Genomic DNA, 21723 nt, shown 5'->3' with positions numbered 1-21723 from the left:
CTCAGCAGATTAAGGACTCCTAGTCCCATTACAGCGTGGATGATGGGAGCATCGACCGCAACGTCAGCATAAGCTGTCTTATTCAACAGCGTCTCAGTAACGTGCCAGAGATTAGGCAGAATCACCAGAACGATTCCCTTTTGAACTTTGAAACACCACGGATCCTTCAACAGATCCATTTTAACAAGCTTGTGTTGAAAGTTCAAATCCGTAGAACTGGATTTTAAACCAACTGATACATTGGTACAGTTATATAAATAGAGTGTTGTCTTGTGAAGTGCTGAAACAACTTTGGAGATGCAGCACATAAGGGCCACTTTAAGGGGATTGATGACAATGTAATGGTTCAGATAGCTGAATATTGTTTTAACACTGACACACTGATATTCAAGGTAATGCAGGTTCCCTGATTGAGTCCTTGTTGGAGTTGCAGTTATGATAAAAGGACTGGATTCTTACCACAACACCAGCAGTGTTTGTTCTTTAATATTCTGCAAGAATGAATGACACATCATTACTACAATAATTTGTAGGTTTGTGGGCTTCGTATTTATTATTCAAATATGGGCAAAGGGGGGATAATATGACAAGAGGAATTAGGTCAAATCCATCCAGCAGAGTGATCTCCAGGCCACCACGACGCCCCACAAGGCAAGGGTTACTGTGTTGTAATTGCCCTGGCTTAGCTGAGACATTAGTTAGCTCAAATCAAAATATAGAGGCTGTGCAGGTGATGTTTTATGTGAAAGCTTTATCAGCTTTATTGTCGCTCAGGTTGTTTTAATTTGTCTGATGCAATGGGAAAATAAAGCTTCAAGTGGAAGACGTTATTTAATGAAGCAGAGAAACATTTCAATGGTTGTATAAACATTCTTGCCTTCGCAACGTTGTGCTTAACCACGCCTATTAAGTTAAATTAAAACATACGTAGTAGGGTCAGGTCTTGTCAAAACAGGTCACATTGCCTCCATACTAATCACTGTTTTGTCTGCCTTGTAATTTGCTTCCTGGAAAAGTGTGGCTTCCTTGGCTCTCAGCCTTTTGATCACCAACCTAAACACAACGTGACAGTGTGATTCCCTCTGAGGCAGCTCTCCCAATTGAACACATGACTGAATGACGAACAGTCACACTCATTTCTATACAAATAAAAAGAAAGGGAGAGAGAAAAAGATTTTGGACTTTGGAATGATTGATATCAAGCATTATCTGAAAATATTAGTGTGATATGTAAATCTAATTCAGAATATGTGATACAAATATACAGAATGAAATGCAAATAGTGGCAATACATATTATAAAACCCACTGTGTTGGCTGTATTAGTTTGATTAGTCTGAAACTGATATTAGGGGAGAAAAGGTGGCAGAGACAAAGAGGTGGGTTGAAGACGGATAATAACAAAAAGAGAGAAAAAACATTGAGCTGTAATTTATCGAAATACCTAATTGCAGGTTGAAAAAAAGGCAGCGAGTCAGAGAGACTCTGCCTACTTAATGTATGTAATCCACTTCATTCGTAAGCTCTTACTGAAATAGCCAACACATAAATATTGCTGTGGTTCACCGAGAACAAAAGCCACCAGGTTGAAATACAGTATTAACATGAATGTATTCTTTTGTCTCTCATTCTTTGTCAGATCTATCCACCACTGTCTTCTTTAACCACACACTGATAAAACCCTGCATTGGTCCGGTGTTATGGCAGGTTAATGATACCAAGACAGGTTCTTTGTACCTGCGGGCCCATTTGAATCCAGTGTACTGAGTTACACCTGCTTAAAAACTATTTTTGCTGTGTTTGTACCAAGTTTGTAATATTTGTTACTATGTGTAAAAAAACAAAACAAACAAACATTTTTTATATATTAATTTAAACAAAGCATTCTCAATACCAAATGAAACCCTCTCTTTTGAAAACATTAACATAATTCGATGTGATCAGAAAACAGACACATCTCTTGTTTGGAAAAAAATAAGGAATATATAGAGAGTGAAACAGAGATCATGTTACCACCTGGTCACGAAAGCCCATGTACTGAGAGGTTTTATTTAGGACCAGCTGAGTGAACGCACTGTGGGTGGCTGAGCCCATTTAAAGACCAAACACTTGAGGCCAAACACACTAATAATGATGTGGAGTGTCTCATGAGGTGTCTCAGCCAAAGGGCACAACCAGCATAATCAATTATCTATGGGTTAGTACAGAATGAGATGAGAGTCTACAGCCATGCTAGCGGCTCTGAAGCATGCTAACAAGCTCACAATAACAATACTAGCATGCTGATGTTAGGAATGTATAATTTCTTCAGGTTCATTTCATGTCAAATCGTTTTTGGTAATTTCACTAACTGCAAATTTGTTTCAAATTCACACCACGTAAGTATAATATCAACAAAGGTGGGTCCTGCATTATTAACCTATCTTAAGGCCCTGTCTTGTAGAGGGGCCCTGCATCAAGGTCTTAATTATGTGGACCATATTCCCAAAGTTGTGTTTACTCAACTTATTTTCTCAATCAGCTTCTTCCTATGAGTGATTCTACACGAACACATTTTCTGTTAGAACAGTTTCGGTTGTTGCGCTTGAGAGATTTCTGTATTTCTTTTTTTGCCTGTGCTCTTCTCACAGGTTTGAAGTGGACGGGACTCACTTCGAAAAATGTGATGTCACATACCACCATGCACCAATCAGAATTTAGCAACATTTGAATCAGAATGAGATGTAGTTACTGTCAAGCAGATCTTATCAAACCACCCACACAGTCCTGATCAAGCAGATTAGTCAAGTTTTTGACTGTTAACTCTATGATTTTTTCCCAAACTTTAAATTTGATTGTTGCTTATATAGTCATGTCTATTTAATGTTATAGACGGATTGAAACCAAATTTTCAGGGGCTTTAATCAAGTTATCCCAAGCTAGTTTACGCACAGAAAACCTGGTTCCAAGTAATTTTATTCCAGGAGTAGGGTACTGGTCTCTGAGCATAATAATGAAGCCGTTTTATAGGTTGCTGTGTTTGTATTTGATGGGAACGTGGAGGTGACAGGTTATACTTAATGCACAGAGAGTGGGAGGTGGGTGAGGGCTTGTCAATGGGGGTCCAACAGCAAATTTTTGCACCAGGCCTCCTAAAAGGTTAATCGGACCATGCCTACTGTTCATGTCACAAGGTGATCCAGAGGTGGTTTACAATCTCCTGAGTTTCAAGCGCCATCTAGCGGATCCAGTGGGAATGAATCAACACTCAACACATCCCTTTTTATTTCCTACCAGTGCTTCATAGATAGTGAATGCTTCTCTATTTGGTAATAAAACAAAGAAAAAGTCATCTTCAGAAACGTGAAGGCAACTTATTTTTCAGCGGGGTGAGGCAGAGGCAGGATAGTTATTCTCCTAAATTATTGCTTGGTAACAACAGGCTAAATAATTAAATAATTGTTTAGTAGCCTATTGCATTTGCACTAATAATAAGATGGTCATTTATGCAGCGCAGCAGTGGAGCGTGCAAACTTATTTTGGCTTTGACGTCAGGTAAGTGAAACACCCCTTCATCCTGCTCCTGAGCGCGTCTGCTGAGGTGCGCACTCAGCGCGCAGCTCGGCCCGCCTGGACACTGCAGTGTAGGTTACCGTGACATCGCTGCGGCTGCTCGCTCCCGACACCACGTCCCGCTGCAGACTTCCCGGGCCCGGGGAGAACAGGGGAGAGGGAAACGCTGAAAGCCATGGCCGAGTCCAACCCGCTGCGGGGGTTCCCCCGTCTGCGCCGGGCCGCGGTAAGCTCCGCCGGGAGGTGGGGAGGTGGGAGGCTTCAAACGGGGGATAGTACTGCAGCACAGAGAGAGACGAGCTGTTCTTGAGACAGTTTAGTACTGCGACACAGTGGTTGGGATGTGTTCTGAGTACAGTGCAAACTGCATTAAATGCCTCTCGGTTAAGAGCCTGGTCATACTCAGATGGCAGTTCATTGTTAAGAGTCTGTGTAGGGGACCAGGACAGGCCAATGACAAACGTGTTTTGAGTGTGTGCTTGCGTGTGTGTTTGTTTGGACTGCAGGTGCAGAAGCTGTATCAGCTTTGGCACTGCAGTCTGTAACTGTGGAGTGTATTCAACTTATGCATCTTTACGTAACAGATTTGGGAACATGTGTCAAATACTTGATGTCCACAAATCTAAATGCATTTATAGAATGCAGAAGTCAGCAATCATCCAATAACACCCATCATGGCTGCTATATGAGTAAATATCCAGGGTCATTTTGATGACTTGAACTGCTCTTTACCTTGTAGGGTCATTTTTTATTACTAAAGGCTACTGTAGAAAGGCAGGCGAATGGGAGAGAAAGCTGTGTGTATATGGTTAAAGATCTAGCTGTGATGATTACAACACACCCGAACACAGAAATCTGTTTCCTTTGCCACTGTCAGAGAAAAAGCCCATAGATCTGTGCTAAAATACCTGTAGCCCTGTTTCTGCGAGTGGATAACAAACTTACTTAGTTCTGATCCTTATATTTGTTTTATCGGATGACATTATAGTTGAGAATAAAGTGAAAGCAGTGTACCAAAAGATACAGTACACTTTCCCTGCCAGGTCTATCAGTCGATATAGAGTGGAAGAGGTTTATATGAAGTGTAAACGTCTTTGGAGGCCATTGGATCTGTGCAAACAGTATTGAGAAAATGTGGGGCGGACAGCTGGTGTCTTGGAGGAGAAAAAGGGAGACAAGGATAAAGATGGCAAGCAGGTGAGGAAAGAGTCACCACAATTGGTAGATCACTTGATTAGTGGTTAGTGGTCAGTGGTCATCAGTCTGTTGGCAGTCACTTGTCCAAACTGGAAGCAATAAGACAACACCACTGGCTTTTAATCCGTGTGCCACTGTGCTCAAAGAGTAAACAGATTAGAATTTTAAGCAAACGCAGCAGTGTATTTCAGTGATTATTTGCTGCATCTCTAAATATGCTAATCAGAGAAATGATCTGCTGCAGGGAAAACCACAGAGACATAAAGACACACACAAACAGAGAAAGTGAGAAAGTGAGGGCATGCGAGGCCATTGATCATGAAGAAGAGAAGAGTGACAGTTGGAGGAGCTGCTGCTGAAGTGCTGTAGAGACCGGCAGATTCCCCAGATTGACAGATGCTGCTGATGCTGTGTTGAGCTTTGCTAGACCACACGACTAACAGCATGCAGCTGTCAACAATTCTGAATGACTGACCGACTCCAATCATTCTCCTCTGCCCTGATCCAGGGATGTGGTGGAGGATAAATCCACAAAACCCAGTTCACCACATTGTTAGGCTGACAGAAATAACTTCCCTTAAATAAATTCATGGTAATCCTCAGTAGTCAGAGCTGAGTTGGTTTAAATTGCTGTCTAAGATTGTTTAACAGTTGTGACTTTATGCATTTTTTAATACTATTACCTCTCCTCTCCTTCTTTGTCCTCCGATCCAATCCACGATGTACTTGCGTCTAATTATCTAATGCTATTACGAAGTTGAGTAAACAAATAAGTAATAAATAATACACTTCCTCTTTCAGACCTCATTTCCAGGCAATCTGCATTTGGTCTTGGTGCTCCGCCCCACCGGCTTGTTAAGCACCACCCCCAGTCCATCTTCAAGCACTGACCTGGGCTTTCGCTTCAGCCAGGATGACTTCCTGTTAAAGATGCCGGTGAGAAAACTGAGTTTACAGAGTGTAAAATGTATAAAAAATGTATTTTACCATTCTGATGCAGCACAGTCCTGTCTTTGCGTTGCACTACATACTATCCTCCTGTCCATTTTATTAAACAGTAGATGTTCTTCTCTTCTCTCTCTCTCTTCTGTAAACAACCACCACACATTGCTATATGCTGCCAAACAGACAAGTTGAAAAATGCTGTTGTTTTATTATAACAACTCATTTCTTTATTTGTTAAAATGTACACAGTAACAGTACTGGCCAAGTGGCTGCTAGATGCCTTGTGGCTCCGTGTTTGTAGGTGGTGATGCTGCGTTCAGTTGGTGACCTGCTGCGCTACATCGATGAAAACCACCTGACATCAGACTTCACTGCAAAAGTGGAGTATTGCCAAAGTGACTGGATCGTCCTCCGCACGGTATACACTTCTGATGCTTCACCACAGCATGGCATGTTGCTGTTAAATATGAAGAAGTAAAAGCTAGGTTAGCACAAGCTGCACACTTCCCAATGATCTTTGAAAACTGAAAATAAAACAACACAAGAAATTAAACTAACAACTATCAATACTGCTACACTTACAAGACAGCAGGCAGCATTGCATCTTCCATAAAGAACTGTGATCCACCATACCTCAATATAAGGATTCTGTCTTGATGTAGTTATGAAGAGAGACCGCTACCCAGCCCCTCCTACAGGCCTTATTGTTGTTCTTGTATTTAATAATTTGGCTTGAAAACCCACATGAATTAGAAATGTTCAGTATTGGTTCATGTGACTTTTTTGTATGTGTGGAAATGTGTGTGTGTGTGTGTGTGTGTGTGTGTGTGTGTGTGTGTGTGTGTGTGTCTGCAGGCCATTGAGACCTTTGCGGTGACAGTGAAGGAGATCGCCCAGCTGCTGCAGGGCTTTGGATCAGAGCTGTCTGAGACCGAACTTCCAGATGAAGCTAATGCCATCGAGTTCCTGCTGCACTCACACACACACCGATACCAACAGATGAAGGTTGCCCCCTTCCTTACTCTCTAGCTCTGTGTCTGGCAGCTGTTGTATTTGATTTCTCTTTCTGTTTTTTTTTTTTTTTGCTGTTGCAGTGGTTTTGTGTGGTTTCATGATTTCATTGGTGTTTTCTTGTTGTTTGTCATGTTGTTTCAGGACAATATCCGGAATGTGCTGAAAGAAGGACGGCTGCTGCTGTCGAACCTGGAAACAGTCAAGGCCTCTAAGAGAGATGTAGAGGAGGAGAGGGACATAAGAGCAGACATGGACACTGTTCAGAGGTACAGAGTTCAGACAGCTTCTGTAGAGAAATTAATTGGGCACCAGACACGTTTTTAAAATAATAGATATAATATTGAAAGAAGGCTAGATAGATGAGAGGATTTACAAGACATATTCTCAGTTTGACACTACCATCTTATTAAACCTTTATTTTACCAGGCAGCTTGTGTGAACGTCTGTGTGTCATGTGTGTTTTAGGCTCCTAGCCCAACTCAGAGACATGGAGGAAGCGTTTGATGGCTTCTTTGAGAAACACCACCTGAAGATGCAGCAGTACCTCCAGCTGCTGCACTATGAAATGAGTTTCCAGCAGGTGCGATGACTGATTTCTGTCTGTGTCTTTCTTTAAGTCATATTAGCCCTGGATCTATGTTACACTGCTGTGATGATTAACTCTCTCTCTGTGTATGTGTGTGTAGATGGATGAGGTGCTGGAGAGGCTCACTGACCAGGAAAAGGACATTGCCTTTGTGGGAACCACGGTGGTTCAGACGGAACAACTATTGCGGGACCTGGAGACGCTGGACGCACACGCTCAGGTCACGAACAAAGTCACACAACATGCGCACAATTACAGTTTGAGATGTGTTTGAAAGAAGTGACTGAGCAGAACAAAATGCATTAATAACATGACATTTTGTCTGATGAAGATCAGAGGTCAGACTGTCTGATGATGGTCAGTGTAACCGTGAAAGAGACATTTAAGTTTAAGGTGTTACATCAGTATATCACAATGTTGTACAGTTATTTAGCTGGTTCCTTATGAAGTCCAATGGCACACAGTGTTTGTCTTCTTTTAACCATAACTGTCTTCCTGCATCAGGAAACAACAACTATTCGATGTGTGGGAACATGAAGCCCAAATGAAATTTAAATCAATCTAATCAATGTATAAGACAAGGTGTAATGAAATGGCGTCCATCTCATATGTGTGTGTTTGTGGATCAGGAGGAGATGGCTCGAGCCCAGGTGGTGATTCTGCATGGTCACCAGTTGGCCGCCAACCACCACTACGCTCTGGCGCTCATTGTCCAGCGCTGCAATGAGCTGCGACATCACTGTGATGTCATCACTACTGCCATACGCACCAAGCGGGCCTCGCTCACTCGAGCACGAGACCTGCTGCTCCGGCTTGAAGGGGTAAAAATGCTGACACGACACACACACTCAAAGACATACACATGCAAACTCTAAATTATTGCAGCGAAAACCCCCTAAAAAAAAGAATTCATTGTTGTGTGTTTTTGTTTCACTGCCCTCTATTTTCCATGCAAGTTTCAGCACAAACCACAAGTAGTGTAAGGTGTATGTTTGTTTTGATATCAAAATGTTACAGACCAGTTCATTCTCCCAAATGCAGGTGTGCAATGCCACCAAACTGTATCTGTCTGGTCCCCATCTTACATCTGTGCTCCTTAAATACAGCATATGCCAGAGGAGGGGCAAAAATCTCAAAAGGACAATTGTTAAATTTCCTCAAGTGAATCTTTTTTTTGTTCTTTGTTTTTGATGAAATCTGTATATTGTGCATAAAAACATAAAATGTCTTAGTGAGATCATTTATATACATGTGTTTTCTTGTGTTGTGTTCTATGTTTGTGTGTGTGCAGGCCCTCCGGTGGTGTGACGAGGGCGCCTATCTTCTGGCCAGTCAGATGGTGGACAAGTTCCAAACGCGAGAGGGAGCTCAGGAGGCACTGCAGTACCTGAGCTGTCACCAGGAGAGGGCGCCGTCCGCACTGAAAAACAGCCAGGACACTCTGAGCCTGGAGTTTGAAGCCATACTCACCCCACAGCTGCAGGTAACCCTCCACTGCAGACACAAACACACAGACGCCCACAACTCACCTCAACTTTACACTTTCTTTCTTTCTAGTCCCAAATTTTCATGGTAACAGAGAAGCTGAACTCGGTGCAGTCCATGATCAGAAACAGAGAGCAGTGTCTAAGGAAGCTGGCGGATGTACAGGTCAGACCAATTCAGCTGGTGGCCCCCAGGCCCGAACCCGACCAGACCTTGCAGCGCTGCAAGTCACCCCTCTTCTCCCCCAAACATGGTACAAACCCCTCCAACGGCCCCTTCTCCTCACATTGATCCTCTTTTCTTTTCTCATTAATAAGAATATAGAAGTTTCACTTGTTTTAAGGATTTTCTAAAAGATTCTGACATTAAATCACTAGCTGTTTTCCTACACCTAATTCTGTAGTGTAGATTTGTTTTCATGGTTTAGATTCTGTCCACAGTCTATTGTTGACCAGGATATTATTTTGACACTGTTATCTCTCACTCCTTACAAGCCCAACTCTCACGTCTCCTCTCGCCTTCTCATGGCATTTGACATTTAGCACCATGTTTTGTTCCCTCTTGTACATACATGTGCAATCTGCATTTCCTCTGTGCTCTGTCAACACCAGTCATATTTGTGTGTATGTGTGATGCTCTCTCTCACAGGTGTAGACTTTAACGTCCTGAACTCCAAGTTCTCCTTTGACCTGCTTCCTGGCAAGAGAGCCGCGAGGAAGAACAACAGCCAACGTAAGGTGTGTGTGTGTTTTTAGCCACACTAGCGGCATAGCTTTAGGGATTGCAATGTCGGTCGGTCCAGACTGAAATATCTCAACAACTATAAGATGGATTTCCATTAAATTTCTCCAGACATTCATGGTGCCCAGAAGATGAATCCTAATGACAATGATAATCCTTTTGACTTTTCCTCTAGCGCCACCATGAGGTTCACATTTGTGGTTTTGTGTGAAATGTCTCGACATCTATTGGATGGATTGTCTTAAAATTTGGTACACACATTCATATCCACCTCAGGATGAATTGTAATTGCTTAAGTAATTCCTTAACTTTTCATCTAGCGCCATCATCAGGCCAAAAGGAAAATTTCTCCAATAATGCGATCCTTTGGTTTATGACCAAATACCTCAAAAACTAATAATATTCCCGCCTCAGCAGTACTTTGTGTTAAATGTTAATTAACAAATGCTAGCATGCTAATTCACTAAACTAAGATGATGGACATGGAAAACATTATACCTGCTAAACATCAGCATGTTAGCATTTTCATTGTGAACATGTTAGCATGCTGACGTTAGCAGCTCAGCTCAGCTTAGCTCAAAGCTCCACTGCTTACATTTCCTTATTTGTTTAGTGGGAATATTGATATTTGTTTTAGCTAAATAATCATTTTTAATACGATTAATACATTTTTTTTTTATTAATGAGGATAACAACATCCGCATAATTTTACTGGTTCAAATATGCCAGAACTATGCCAGAAGGCTCCAAGCTGAGATACTTGTTTCATGTGTGTTTTGTCAGATTGAGGTAATACATGATTTCCAAGGCAACCGCAGCTGTCTGTATGGCCCCACCCTTGAAACAGATTCAGAGACAGAAGACAATCCAGAGCAGGTCACACGGTATGCAATCCTTCACCTGTCACACATGATCCTTGACTTAAAGCTTGACCTGTGACTCTAATCTTGCGCTGTTTGTGTATTAGTCTGCAGCTGTATGTGTGTGACCCATGTAAGAGCCATGGTCACAGTGTGCACAGGGGCATGAAGTCTTTTCTTTTGCTTTACATTCAGTTTTTGTCTATTTTTCTCTCATTCTCACTCTCTCTAGTCATATTATGAAAGAACTGATAGCTACAGAGAGGATCTATGTGGACGAGCTGCTCTCTGTCCTTCTGGTAAGTTTATTTTAGATTATTTTTATTGCGTTTTGCTTTTGTTAGATAGTTTACAGTGCAGAGCAACAGAGGGTGTTGGGAAAGGCAAGAAGAAGAAATATGGCACAGGTCCCCAGCTGCATGTAAACCTACAATGTCGTATAAACACATTTTGTTATTTTGTATTTCCCATTTTCTCCGATCAAGTTCTCCTGCCCTGTTTGTTTTTCCCCTGTCCTCTTCTCTCTCATCTCCTTTCTCCTCTGTCCTCTCCTCTCCGTTTTCCTCTATTTTCTCCTCTCTCTCTTCTCCTTTATCCTTTCTCTGCTTGTGTCTTCTTTCTCATCTCCTCTCTCCTCTCCTCCCCTCTCTCCTTTCCTTTCTCCTCTCCTTTCTCCCCTGTCCTCTTGTCTCCTTTCTTGTCTCCTTTCTCCTCTGCTCTTCTCTCCTCTCCTCTCCTCTCCTCTCCTCTCTCTCTCCTCTCCTCTCCTCTCCTCTCCTCTCCTCTCCTCTCCTCTCCTCTCCTCTACACTTATCAGGGCTACAGGGCAGAAATGGAGGACCCATCCATGTCTAATCTTCTTCCTTCAGCTCTGCGCAGCCAGAAGGACGTTCTGTTTGGCAACATGCCAGAGATTTACCAGTTCCACAGCAGGCAAAACACCCACAAAACATACACACACACACACACACACACACACACACTGAGCTCACAAGCTGTCAGAGTTGTCCTTGTCTCCCCTTCTTTTCACAGCAATCCAATTTCCTTTCATTTTCCTCTTGGATTCTCCATTTAGGATTTTCCTCCAAGATCTGCAGGGTTGCCTGGAGACACCAGAGAGGGTGGGGTCTTGCTTCCTGCAACGGGTGAGGAAACATGGGGAGAAACATGGGAACTGGATGTGAAGTGATATGACATAACATATCTAAGTGTACATTTGTGTGTGTGTGTGTGTGTGTGAGCAGAAAGAGAAGTTCCAGGTGTATGAGCGTTACTGCCAAAACAAGCCTCGCTCTGAGTTGCTATGGAGACAGTGTTCCGATTCGCCCTTCTTTCAGGTAGTTACATACTGAATATTTAACATGATCCATTATGATTAGATTAGTGTTGATAATCTTGATATATTTGCTTGTAAAGCTGTTGTTTTTCTTATTTTCAGAACAGAATCATGGTTTTCCAATTATACCTTGTGCATTACAGGCAGCAAAATCTGTCTAAAATGGATCTCTCTCTCTCTCACTCTCTCTCTCGCCCCAGGAGTGCCAGAAGAAGCTGGACCACAAGCTGGGTCTGGACTCTTACCTCCTGAAACCAGTCCAACGCCTCACCAAGTACCAGCTGCTACTCAAGGTTCTCTACATCTGAGCCACTCAGTGATGGAGAGTCCTGAGAAATGCAGCTCACACAATGACATGCATGTTTAAAAGATTCAGTTTTTATGTGCCATCATAAAGGCTAATTGTTTTGAGATTACATGTCCATCATTTCAGAAAATCCTGACATCTTTTTTTTGCATAACTAATTTTACAAAGATTTTGCTGCTTTGATGAAAAAGTGTATCAAGCATTGAGTGACTCTTGAAAAGCAGTTTTTGTCATGATGAGACAAAGCAGAGAAGCACTTGCTCTGCGAAATGTGGTCAGGTCAGTCTGCACTGTAATGGGTTTTGTTTAGAGAGCAAGGCATACGCATTGACATACAGACAAATACGAACACTTATGTGGACACAGGCAGACATCTTAAACACAGGCACAGAGACAAATTGACAACACCAACGCCACTTATCCAGACATTCATGCAGACAGACATCAGAGCAGACTTGATTTGATAAACTGAAAAACACTGACTTGTCAACCTGTGTCCTTCTTCAGGAGCTGTTGAAGCACTGTATGGAGGAGCGATATCGCTGTGAACTCCAGGAGGCTCTGGACTCCATGCTGGAGCTGCTGAAGTCTGTCAATGACTCCATGCATCAGATAGCCATCACTGGATATCAGGTACCAACCAGTCAAATCAATAAATAAGATAGAGTGGACAATCATGTCACTGGATGCCAGATTTATGAGACAGCGTTATGCGTTAATATACAATGGTCCATTCGAAGCTTTCATCACTTTGTCTGCCCTGCTCTGACTACAGTACAGGTAGCGACTGCGTGTCTGGGTAGACAAAGGGAATCTCTTCTTTCACCACTACAGGTGGAAGAAGCTGAATGTGATCTCTTTAAGTGTTTTTCATTTATCCCATTTATGATTTTCTCATGTAATTTGCATTATCAGATTTTCCATTTACTTTTGTTTTCTACTACCTCAGACATAAATTGGCTATTAAATTACTATTAAATGAAACTTTATGTTGTTGGAATTTCAGTTAACTGGCTTTATTTGGTATTTACTTTGCTGACATTGAACTGAACATTAAATTGAACATTGAACATTCATTAAAATGTCATTCAATTAGGCATTTTTTTGGTTTGGTCTGTTCAGAAAATAGAAAGTTATACGAAAATAATATTTCCACTATTTGCCACAAAATATTTACAATCGGAAAGTTCAAATATTACTTTATTACTTCCAATTTGGAGATAGTTGCAAAATTCTTCTGTATCATTATGGCCTCTTTTTTTATATTGTGGAACTGTGTTGTGGTGAACAGAAATTGAGCATAGTGTTAGTGCTGCTCTCCCTGCCTTAGGCTGGGAGGGCAGGGAAGTCCCAGAACAAAGCCATGTCCCCATGGGGACAAATAAAGTATATCTTATCTGTTTTTGCTTGTGATTTCTACGAGTTTGTACAACTGCTCTACACAAACACCTCAAAATTTACAAAGTGCATCACAAAAATGAAAAAAAAAATTGCTTATTTGTTTGCAGATTACCACAACTCTGTGTAATCCCTCATAGACTGAATTACAGTCTTGAATCACATTGCTAAATTTCATTGTAAACCAATGCTGCTGACTGACAGAGAGCAAATCGCAGATAATTTCCTATTCATGTTGATAAATATAGTCCATGTGTTTTCTGTCTCAGGGTGACCTCACCCAGCTGGGCCGAGTGGTGATGCAGGGAGGCTTCAGCGTGTGGATCAGCCATAAGAGGGCAGCGGTGCGAATGAAGGAGCTGGCCAGGTTCAAACCCATGCAGAGACATCTCTTCCTTTATGACCATGCCCTGCTCTTCTGCAAGCGCAGAGACGAGGACACTCATGACAGGACACCCTTCTACAGCTTCAAATCCTGCCTCAGAGTAACAACATATGATACACTCACTTTATTAGCTACACCTGGCTACATCCAATGCGATCCAATTCAACAGCCCTACAATAAATCCTCCCTTTATGAAGCTTATCATATGATGTTTTGAAACTGTTGATTCAACTGTGATTCAACTGGTCATTTTTGGAGGCAGCAGTTTGAGGTTCTGTTGAATTGTACTGCATATTATTGGTGGACATGGTGTAATCCTTGGTTGCAATTTATAATGAAAATAGCAGCGTAGAGTCATTTATAGTGAAATGTAATGACTCTTCTCTCTTTCTATAGATGAGTGCAGTGGGAATCACAGAAAATGTGAAAGGCGATGTGAAGAAATTTGAAATCTGGTACAGTGGCAGAGAAGTAGTGTACATAGTTCAGGTATTAGATCTTTAGCTTTCAATTTTCTATCACTTTTTTATTGCACAGAGTTTCTGCACCATTAGCTCGTTCACTCACACACTTATTATTACACATTATTATTACTTACTGTATTATGGTCCATGCTGTGCTCTGTGTGTGTGTGTGCTTGTCTTGTCTAGGCTCCCACATTGGAGGTCAAAGTTGCCTGGCTGACAGAGATTCGAAAAATTCTCACCAACCAGCAGAGACTGCGTCATGGTTTCTATTACTGCTATAATTCATTTGCTGCCTCTGTGTTTACTGATTTTATTTTGTTTAACTTCAGATCTGATTTGTTTATGTGAAGAGTAAATATAGAACTGTATATCTGTTATTTAACCTCTTTTATGATCATGGTCGCTTTTTTTTGCTTAGTTTTTAAAAGAAATTTCCCATAGTAATATCAAATGTGTCCTTTTGAAGTGTCTTGGGGTAGAATCCAGTTTGTTGTTTGGATGATTCAATTCCGCTAAATTTAAACCATCTGTCTGTGTCCTCTGTCCCTTCTCCTTTTCTCAGATGAGGCTCCTTCTCTTCCACTTTCAGATAACCCCCTCTCTGACAGGTAATTGTTTCTGCATGACCTCCCTATCATCCTCTGTGTCCATTTATGACCTCCTGATGTGTGGTGATGGGAGTGGATCAACTCACTTTCAGTCCAGTCTCAATTCAAAAATTGATTTTTATACATTAAGGAAAAGGTGTCTCTAACCTATAGCATTAATGATTGAAATTCAATTTCTGAAATAACCCCTCAATTTCACCCACATCCCAGCCTATCTTGATATTTTTACAATAAAGCATCATGATTATCTGTACACAGAATGTTAAAGTAATTGAATGACTTTGTATGTGTGCTGTGTGTGTGTATGTGTGTATGTGATGTATTAGCATCTTATTATTACCCTTGAGAACTGGTATTCATGACTACATTGCCAAGTCCTGCAGACAGCTTTAACACCTTCCATGGTGCTAAAACTCCACACAGCTGGATTTCAGCACCACGGAGAGCGCTATACTAAATCGACCTGACTTCCGCACCAACCGGTAGTTATCTACATTCACCTGGTTTCCCCAGTGTATAACAGTCCCTCATTAGATGGTTTAAAGAGCTGTTGGCCGTGATTGAAACCACTGCATCAACATCTTGCAGACTGTTTAAACAAGTCCTTAAGTGTGTTTGGCTGTTATGTTATTGATCCTGGGGCTAAGCAAGCATTTAAACATCACAGAGTGAGTAAATGTGGAAAAAGTGAGTTGGTTGTACATGTTAGATGTTTCTTAGCAATAACTGCCACATTATCAGAGGTTTTTCCAAGATCTTACAGTTGCTGCTCTGGTGCTTGTTAGTCATTGAAAGTACTTGTTCTCTAGGAGAGTGTCAATAATGGAGCTTTACAGGGTGTTGGTGTGTGTTTGTGGAGTTTTTGTAGGAGATACCAATGTTCTGTTTACTGATAGCATGCTTGCATGTTATGAATTTGATGAATGACTGAGTCTTCTGAGCTTCACAATACACAACTTGTTGTTGACTCAGTATGCAGGAAAATGATTAACATTGGCTCATAGTTTTCTTTGGTCAAATGTTTGAATACCATGGTAAGTTTTCAAAAACTTAAAAGCATAAGGCTAGCAATATTCTATATTTTTCTTTTTCAACAAATTAAATTAAAATATCAAAACCAACAATCAATTGAACCTACTAACAAGTATTGTTTGTGTAGCCAAAGCCTGATAAAGCTTATTGCTCTGTGCCATCGACCTCCATTGTCAAAAAACAATTAAAAATACATCAATGAGCCACACTGTTGCACTGTGTGACATGTTCCTTCATTACCATGAACATGGGCACTGTAGCTTATTTTTAGTCAATACTAAAATACACATTTGTTGCAGTAGTATTGACAGCAGCAGCCGCGGCTGAAAATAGTCCCTAACAAATGATGGTACCTGGTACATAGGTGAGACCAAACAGCCACTTCAAAAAAGACTTTATCAGCACAGACGACACGCTAACTCAAGATTGCAGAGTGCCGTGCATTTGCATCTAAAAGCTACAAACCACACATTTGAAGACAGCGAGGTGAAGATTTTAAGTAGAGAGAAGAGTTGGTTTGAACGGAGCGTCAAGGAAGCCATTTTTGTGAAAAAAGAAAACCCCTCTTTGAACAGAAATGGTGGTCTGAGATTCAATCTGCCCAAAGTCTGTCACAGTGTATTAGCACCTTGGTCACGCCAATCATATGCTAATCAGGTACTTAACAGTGATGAGGTAGGTGCAGCCAGAAAACAATAGGCCTGACTACTGATTACTGGGCCATCATGGAAACAATTAGGTCAGTTTCAGGTGAAACTAGCTAATCAACAGATACTCAGGTATATTCCTTCCTGAGGGCAGGGCTTATGTAACACAGAGTAGCTTAAATTTCTAGTTCCCTTCCCATTTTTTTCACAATTGAGAATGACTTCCGGATGGGAGCCGAAACGTCTTGACTCTGAAAACAGTGTCCAGATGACTACGACTGAAACCTTTTCCACGATCCCCAACAAATGTACTGTTTCCTCCTGTTTGAGAAATGTTTGCTATAAACCACAGTGCCCAGCTGTTATGAAAATTACATAGCCTTTTTGAAAACTTTAACTATATATTTGTGACCCATTTTTAAAGATTTACATCTTCAGCAATACTAATGGGCTTGGAGCTAGGGAAGTCAGAAAGCACTGAGAGACAGACTAACACATTGTTGGTTTTGGTCTTTTCATGGGATTTGTTGACAATATAAAATAATGGCAGCCTTATCCTTTAAGTTAATGCATTCACAAAGACTCACAGTTCAGTTGTCAAAGTATCTGAGCATGGGATCATCATGATCAGAGATTGTCTTGTGGGATTTTTGATTCTTACTAACAGATGGAGGATGAGATACTGTCAATGTTTGTCACTTTTTGAATGATTTGTGTACATAATGTAGGTGTAGGTCACAGCATTTGTAAGTAATTAAAGTGTTTCTACTTTATTTAGCAGATGGGTAGGCTTTAATGAATTCAGACAAAGTGACTTTCAAATATTTACCTGTGATTGTCTTAATTTTATTTCTATACATTGGACTATATGGGACAAACTCCACCCATCTATTACTTAAAGCAGGTTAAACCACACTGTGAATACTGTGTACTCAAAATAACATTTCCATATATTGCAGCGATCTCAGATATAATTGATATTTGAGTTACAAACTCAAACATCCTTTAAAAACAGGCGCTGAAATATATGTGATTGTGAACTTCATGGAATGCTGTATTAATTTACAGAATGTGGATGAGGTATGAGCTCGTTTTGTGACACAGTGGATGTTGTTGTTGTTGTTGTTTGTTTTGTTTTGTTGTGGTCGTGTCTTGTTCCCATGGTGATGCGGTTTAGTGCATCAGAGATGTGTGTGTCGTGGGGCGGAGCGTCGGTGGGAGGCTGCTCAGCGTGTTTCCCTGTTCCTCACAGCTCCTCTGCAACAAGCCACTCCCACAGGTTCAGAGGGGAGGAGTCAATACACACTAGCCCCGCCCACTCCGACCCCGTGGTTCACTCACCTCGACGCAGTGAGAACACACACACATATTCACGCATCAAATACTTGTTTAACAATCACTTTATAGCATTTTTGTCTCTACAATATATTAATATATATATATATATAATATTTGCCAACTTTTCTTTTGATTCACCGTATAAGAAATTTATGAAAACCTTTTACTTTTGCTCTTAATAATAAAATACATAAAACATATAATAAAAATATGTGAACGAATGCTAAAACCTACAACACAGAATCATGAGCATTTAACCCTTTGATGGAATTTAATATAAAAGGTAATGACTAACTCTACCATGGAGTTGTAGAAGAGTGTCATGAGTTTTCTCTTCACTTTCGCTTCACTTTAATACACATATCTTTACATTTCCTGAAGCAGAAACAGTAATTTGTTTGGAATAAACAGAAGAAGAATTTAGTAGTTTTCATGAGCACCCTGGATGTAACATCTTTGTCATGTGTGTCATTTTTCACAGTGGATACATATAAATCATGGAATATTAGTGATTAAAAACTGCAGTGCTACAGGTTTTAGTTGTCTCAGCTGTCTTGTCACCTGCAGCTTGGCCTGTCCCTGCCCACTCAGTGGCGATCTGTGAGGGCCTGGAGGACTGGGGTGCAGCTACAGACCTCTCCAACTTATCAGACTCAGACGAGGAGGATCAGCCCTCCCCCCTGGTGAGATTTTGATACTGTCATGGCACAGGTAGTACTGGAGAAATGATTTGTTGTTATGCCTAGGCAAACTTATAAACACTAAGCCTTGCAGCTACACCAGCTACTGACAGACCACAACAAGTGCCATCGGTTGCCGACACCTAGGATACAGGTCCTGCCTGAACCCCGGTGAGCTCGACTTGTCTCCCGATGTGTCTCCTCCCTCAACTGGGTGGTGGGACCGGGCCCGGGGTCATCTTGCATTGCTTAAGGAGCTTTTGCTAAATCCTAAATTGGTAACAAAAATGCCAGTTTACAATGGAACCTGCATTTTGTCTATGTATCTGTCTATCTTTTTTTCCATGGATATAGATTTAGGACTTTTGTACAGGTGAAAAAGTATCAAAATGCATTGTTCTCCTGCGTTTTACTTGTCTCTCTTCTATTCCAGGTGGCGGGCAGGTACAGGGTCATGGTAGAGAGCAGCATGGCCAGCACTGATGACATCATTTTTAACTGCGGTGATGTCATCCAGCTGCTGCATGAGGATATGTCAGGAATGTGGTAAAATAGGCTACGTGTTTCAGAAATGTTGATTACAGTCAATTTTAAAATTGAGATGCAAACAAACCTAGAGATGAAAATACCGAATGAATGTTAAAATCATCACTTTTTATGCGCCTGTGTTGTGTTTACGTGTGTGTGTAATCACAGGATGGTGAGGAATATAAGTCGTGGTGAAGAAGGGCATGTTCCACCTGAGGACCTGCACAGGATTCTGGGCGAGACCTGCTAAGAGCCAATCAGAACAGAGGATAGATGACGCCTGTGTCCATTCTCATCCTGGAGACACCCTTTCTCTGAATACCCCTCCACACACACACACACACACACACACACACACACACAGAGACTCACATATTCCATCAACTTCCTGACCGAAAGGGGGCATCTGACTCTGCCGAGAAATTAATTAGACCATCAGATTGAAGCACATCAACCGCATATTATACTCCTCAAACTACTGTGACACATTCACCTCAGAAGGCTGTAAACTACAGAACGGACCTCAGAAGACCGTAACAATGCAGAGAACATATAAGGGACCTTACACAACCGCCGGCTTCTTTTTCTTTATATATCTTTTCCAGCGTAATACAGTACATTATTTGGACTTGGGGTTAGAACTGAAGACCTTGAACAGGGGATTTTATTCATAGGTACAGAACAGACTTTTGTTTAAGACTTCAAGTTTTATCGTTTCTATTTTCTTATGAAATATCACAGAAATCACGCATATGTTTACTGACATATCATGACTGATCATGTGCCAAAAACAGCTCAGCTAATTATTGTGGCTTCTTTTTGTATAACTTTATTATGCTTATTTGCTTTACCTCGTGGTGTCGTTGTTTTCAATGAATTTAAACCCTCTTTCTTTCCTACAGCAGCCAGCTAGGTCACTAGAGGGTATGCATGTGATGTTACCAAATGTCGAAATTGCCATGGTTACTCCACCTCTTAGTGGCAAAAGCAAACATTTAGCATCTGCCGGGTGCTATCACATGACAAAAAAAAACAAGGCAAGAAAAGAAACTTGTCAATGTTAAATCCCCATTTACAGCAAGCTCAGTGGTGTTGGTTATAGATGTACATGTGAAAATGTCATTGCATATCCTCTATAGACCTAACTTTTTTGACATATAGCAGGAAAAGTAAAGGTGTAATTAATAACATTAATGCATTCTATTTTGCCTCCGTCTTGTGCACGGTACCCCAGTGGGAAATTTCAATGGAGCGGAGCCATCGGAAATGTTATTTCCTCCTGTGCTTCTCCTGCTATGACAAGTGAAAATGTTTCCTGTGAAAAAAAAGGTCTACTGACGCAGCCATGGTAGAGTGCTCATGATGAACTTTCTAGGTCTGGGGAAAGCACTGCAGTACTAACTCAGTGATGGACTTCTACATTGGCTGTCATTGTAGCTGGTTGCTGGTTGGCAGTGTGGAGAGCTTTGATACATAAATTGCAGATATTTCAAAAGTGAGTTAATTTGCCTATTTATTCTTTACTTTTGCTGAAGTTGATGGTGATAATGTGTTATTTTTGTTGTTTTACACCAACAGGGAAACTATGCTCAGTGTTGGGTAGTAACTGTAAATAGAGTAGTGTAGAATCATAATTGCCAGCTGAACTATTACAGTCACATTGTGGATTCATGAAATATTTATTTTAAATTTGGGGAGCTGAATTAACGAGAAAAATATAACAGGAGACAATTTTAATATCTTTAAAACTGCCTGGTTTTAAAACTGCCCAGACTGATTTTCTTTACACTAACAGTTAAGCAGCTTTCAAACAAAGTGTGAAAAGTGGTTATGAAAACACTGCCACTTTACCGCCATATGTGCTGAGGGTTTATCTCTGAAGGGCAGACAAATACAGTATAATTACTTAAGTTAATGACAGCTTGTGGAGTCAACTACAGTTGACATATGAATATGTGAATACGTAAATGGTAAAAGTCTAAATTTTGGATGTTAAACACAACTTTGGACAATAGTCGTCTAAATGGAAACACTTGTTTGGACAGTCAGATGTTGACACTCAGCTATCAAGTGACAAAAGGTACATTATTCTTACAGTATTTGTTGCATCTCTGGACTATATCAATCTAATCCTGCTGGTTACACTAAACCTAAGATTAACTTTAATACTAGAATAAGGATTCATTTTCACAGTGTTTAACACCCACAGTGGCAACACTATCGTCACTTGATAGTGAGTGCCAGACTGTCTAAATAAGGTGTGTCTAGTAAAACTCATTAATGAGTAATATATAATCATGTTAAATTTATTCCACCCAACAGCGGCTATACTGTAACATCAGAAGTTATTAATGGATTTGTTCAGTCAGGCTATATGTCCTTTCCACAGTAGTAAGTGGTGTTGGCTACTTTTGCTCATTTTGCACTTTTGTTGATATTTTGAATCATTGTGAAGGCTTGTATTATAATGCATATGATTATTTTCCAAAATATAAGCACAGGATTATTTGATTTGATTCAACATGACTGATGTGATTTCTTCCCTTTACTATAACAGTTTATGTCCTAGTAGGCTTACTGACAGAGCTTTATAAAGTTAAACCCTACACCCACACAGG

The 21723-nt window shown here is 40.8% G+C and overlaps 1 protein-coding gene across 4 annotated transcripts; it reads left to right on the top strand.

The window, feature by feature from the left end:
- The first annotated feature begins 3495 nt into the window (after window positions 1-3495).
- On the top strand, window positions 3496-21621 carry LOC122888032 (proto-oncogene DBL). Of its 4 annotated transcripts, none has more exons than XM_044221897.1 (26): window positions 3496-3777; window positions 5550-5684; window positions 5995-6111; window positions 6549-6698; window positions 6849-6973; window positions 7173-7287; window positions 7394-7513; window positions 7923-8114; window positions 8585-8776; window positions 8851-9031; window positions 9427-9515; window positions 10303-10403; window positions 10612-10678; window positions 11197-11312; window positions 11455-11524; window positions 11624-11716; window positions 11916-12008; window positions 12530-12655; window positions 13690-13905; window positions 14202-14294; window positions 14456-14534; window positions 14835-14880; window positions 17737-17909; window positions 18465-18580; window positions 19011-19123; window positions 19274-21621. In XM_044221897.1, exons 1-26 carry the CDS (start codon window positions 3727-3729, stop codon window positions 19353-19355), a joined length of 3051 nt encoding a protein of 1016 aa, XP_044077832.1. In that variant the 5' UTR covers window positions 3496-3726; the 3' UTR covers window positions 19356-21621. The 4 variants fall into 4 exon arrangements, with proteins under 4 accessions (XP_044077832.1, XP_044077834.1, XP_044077833.1 ...); XM_044221899.1 differs by having other exon boundaries at window positions 3498-3777; window positions 19011-19116; XM_044221898.1 differs by having other exon boundaries at window positions 3500-3777; window positions 17812-17909.
- The last annotated feature ends 102 nt before the right edge of the window (window positions 21622-21723 follow it).

This window comes from Siniperca chuatsi, linkage group LG14, assembly GCF_020085105.1.
Source record: "Siniperca chuatsi isolate FFG_IHB_CAS linkage group LG14, ASM2008510v1, whole genome shotgun sequence".
Classification (NCBI taxonomy): Eukaryota; Metazoa; Chordata; class Actinopteri; order Centrarchiformes; family Sinipercidae; genus Siniperca; species Siniperca chuatsi.
The sequence above is the reverse complement of the archived record's forward strand: the minus strand, read 5'-3'. Positions and strand labels throughout refer to the sequence as shown.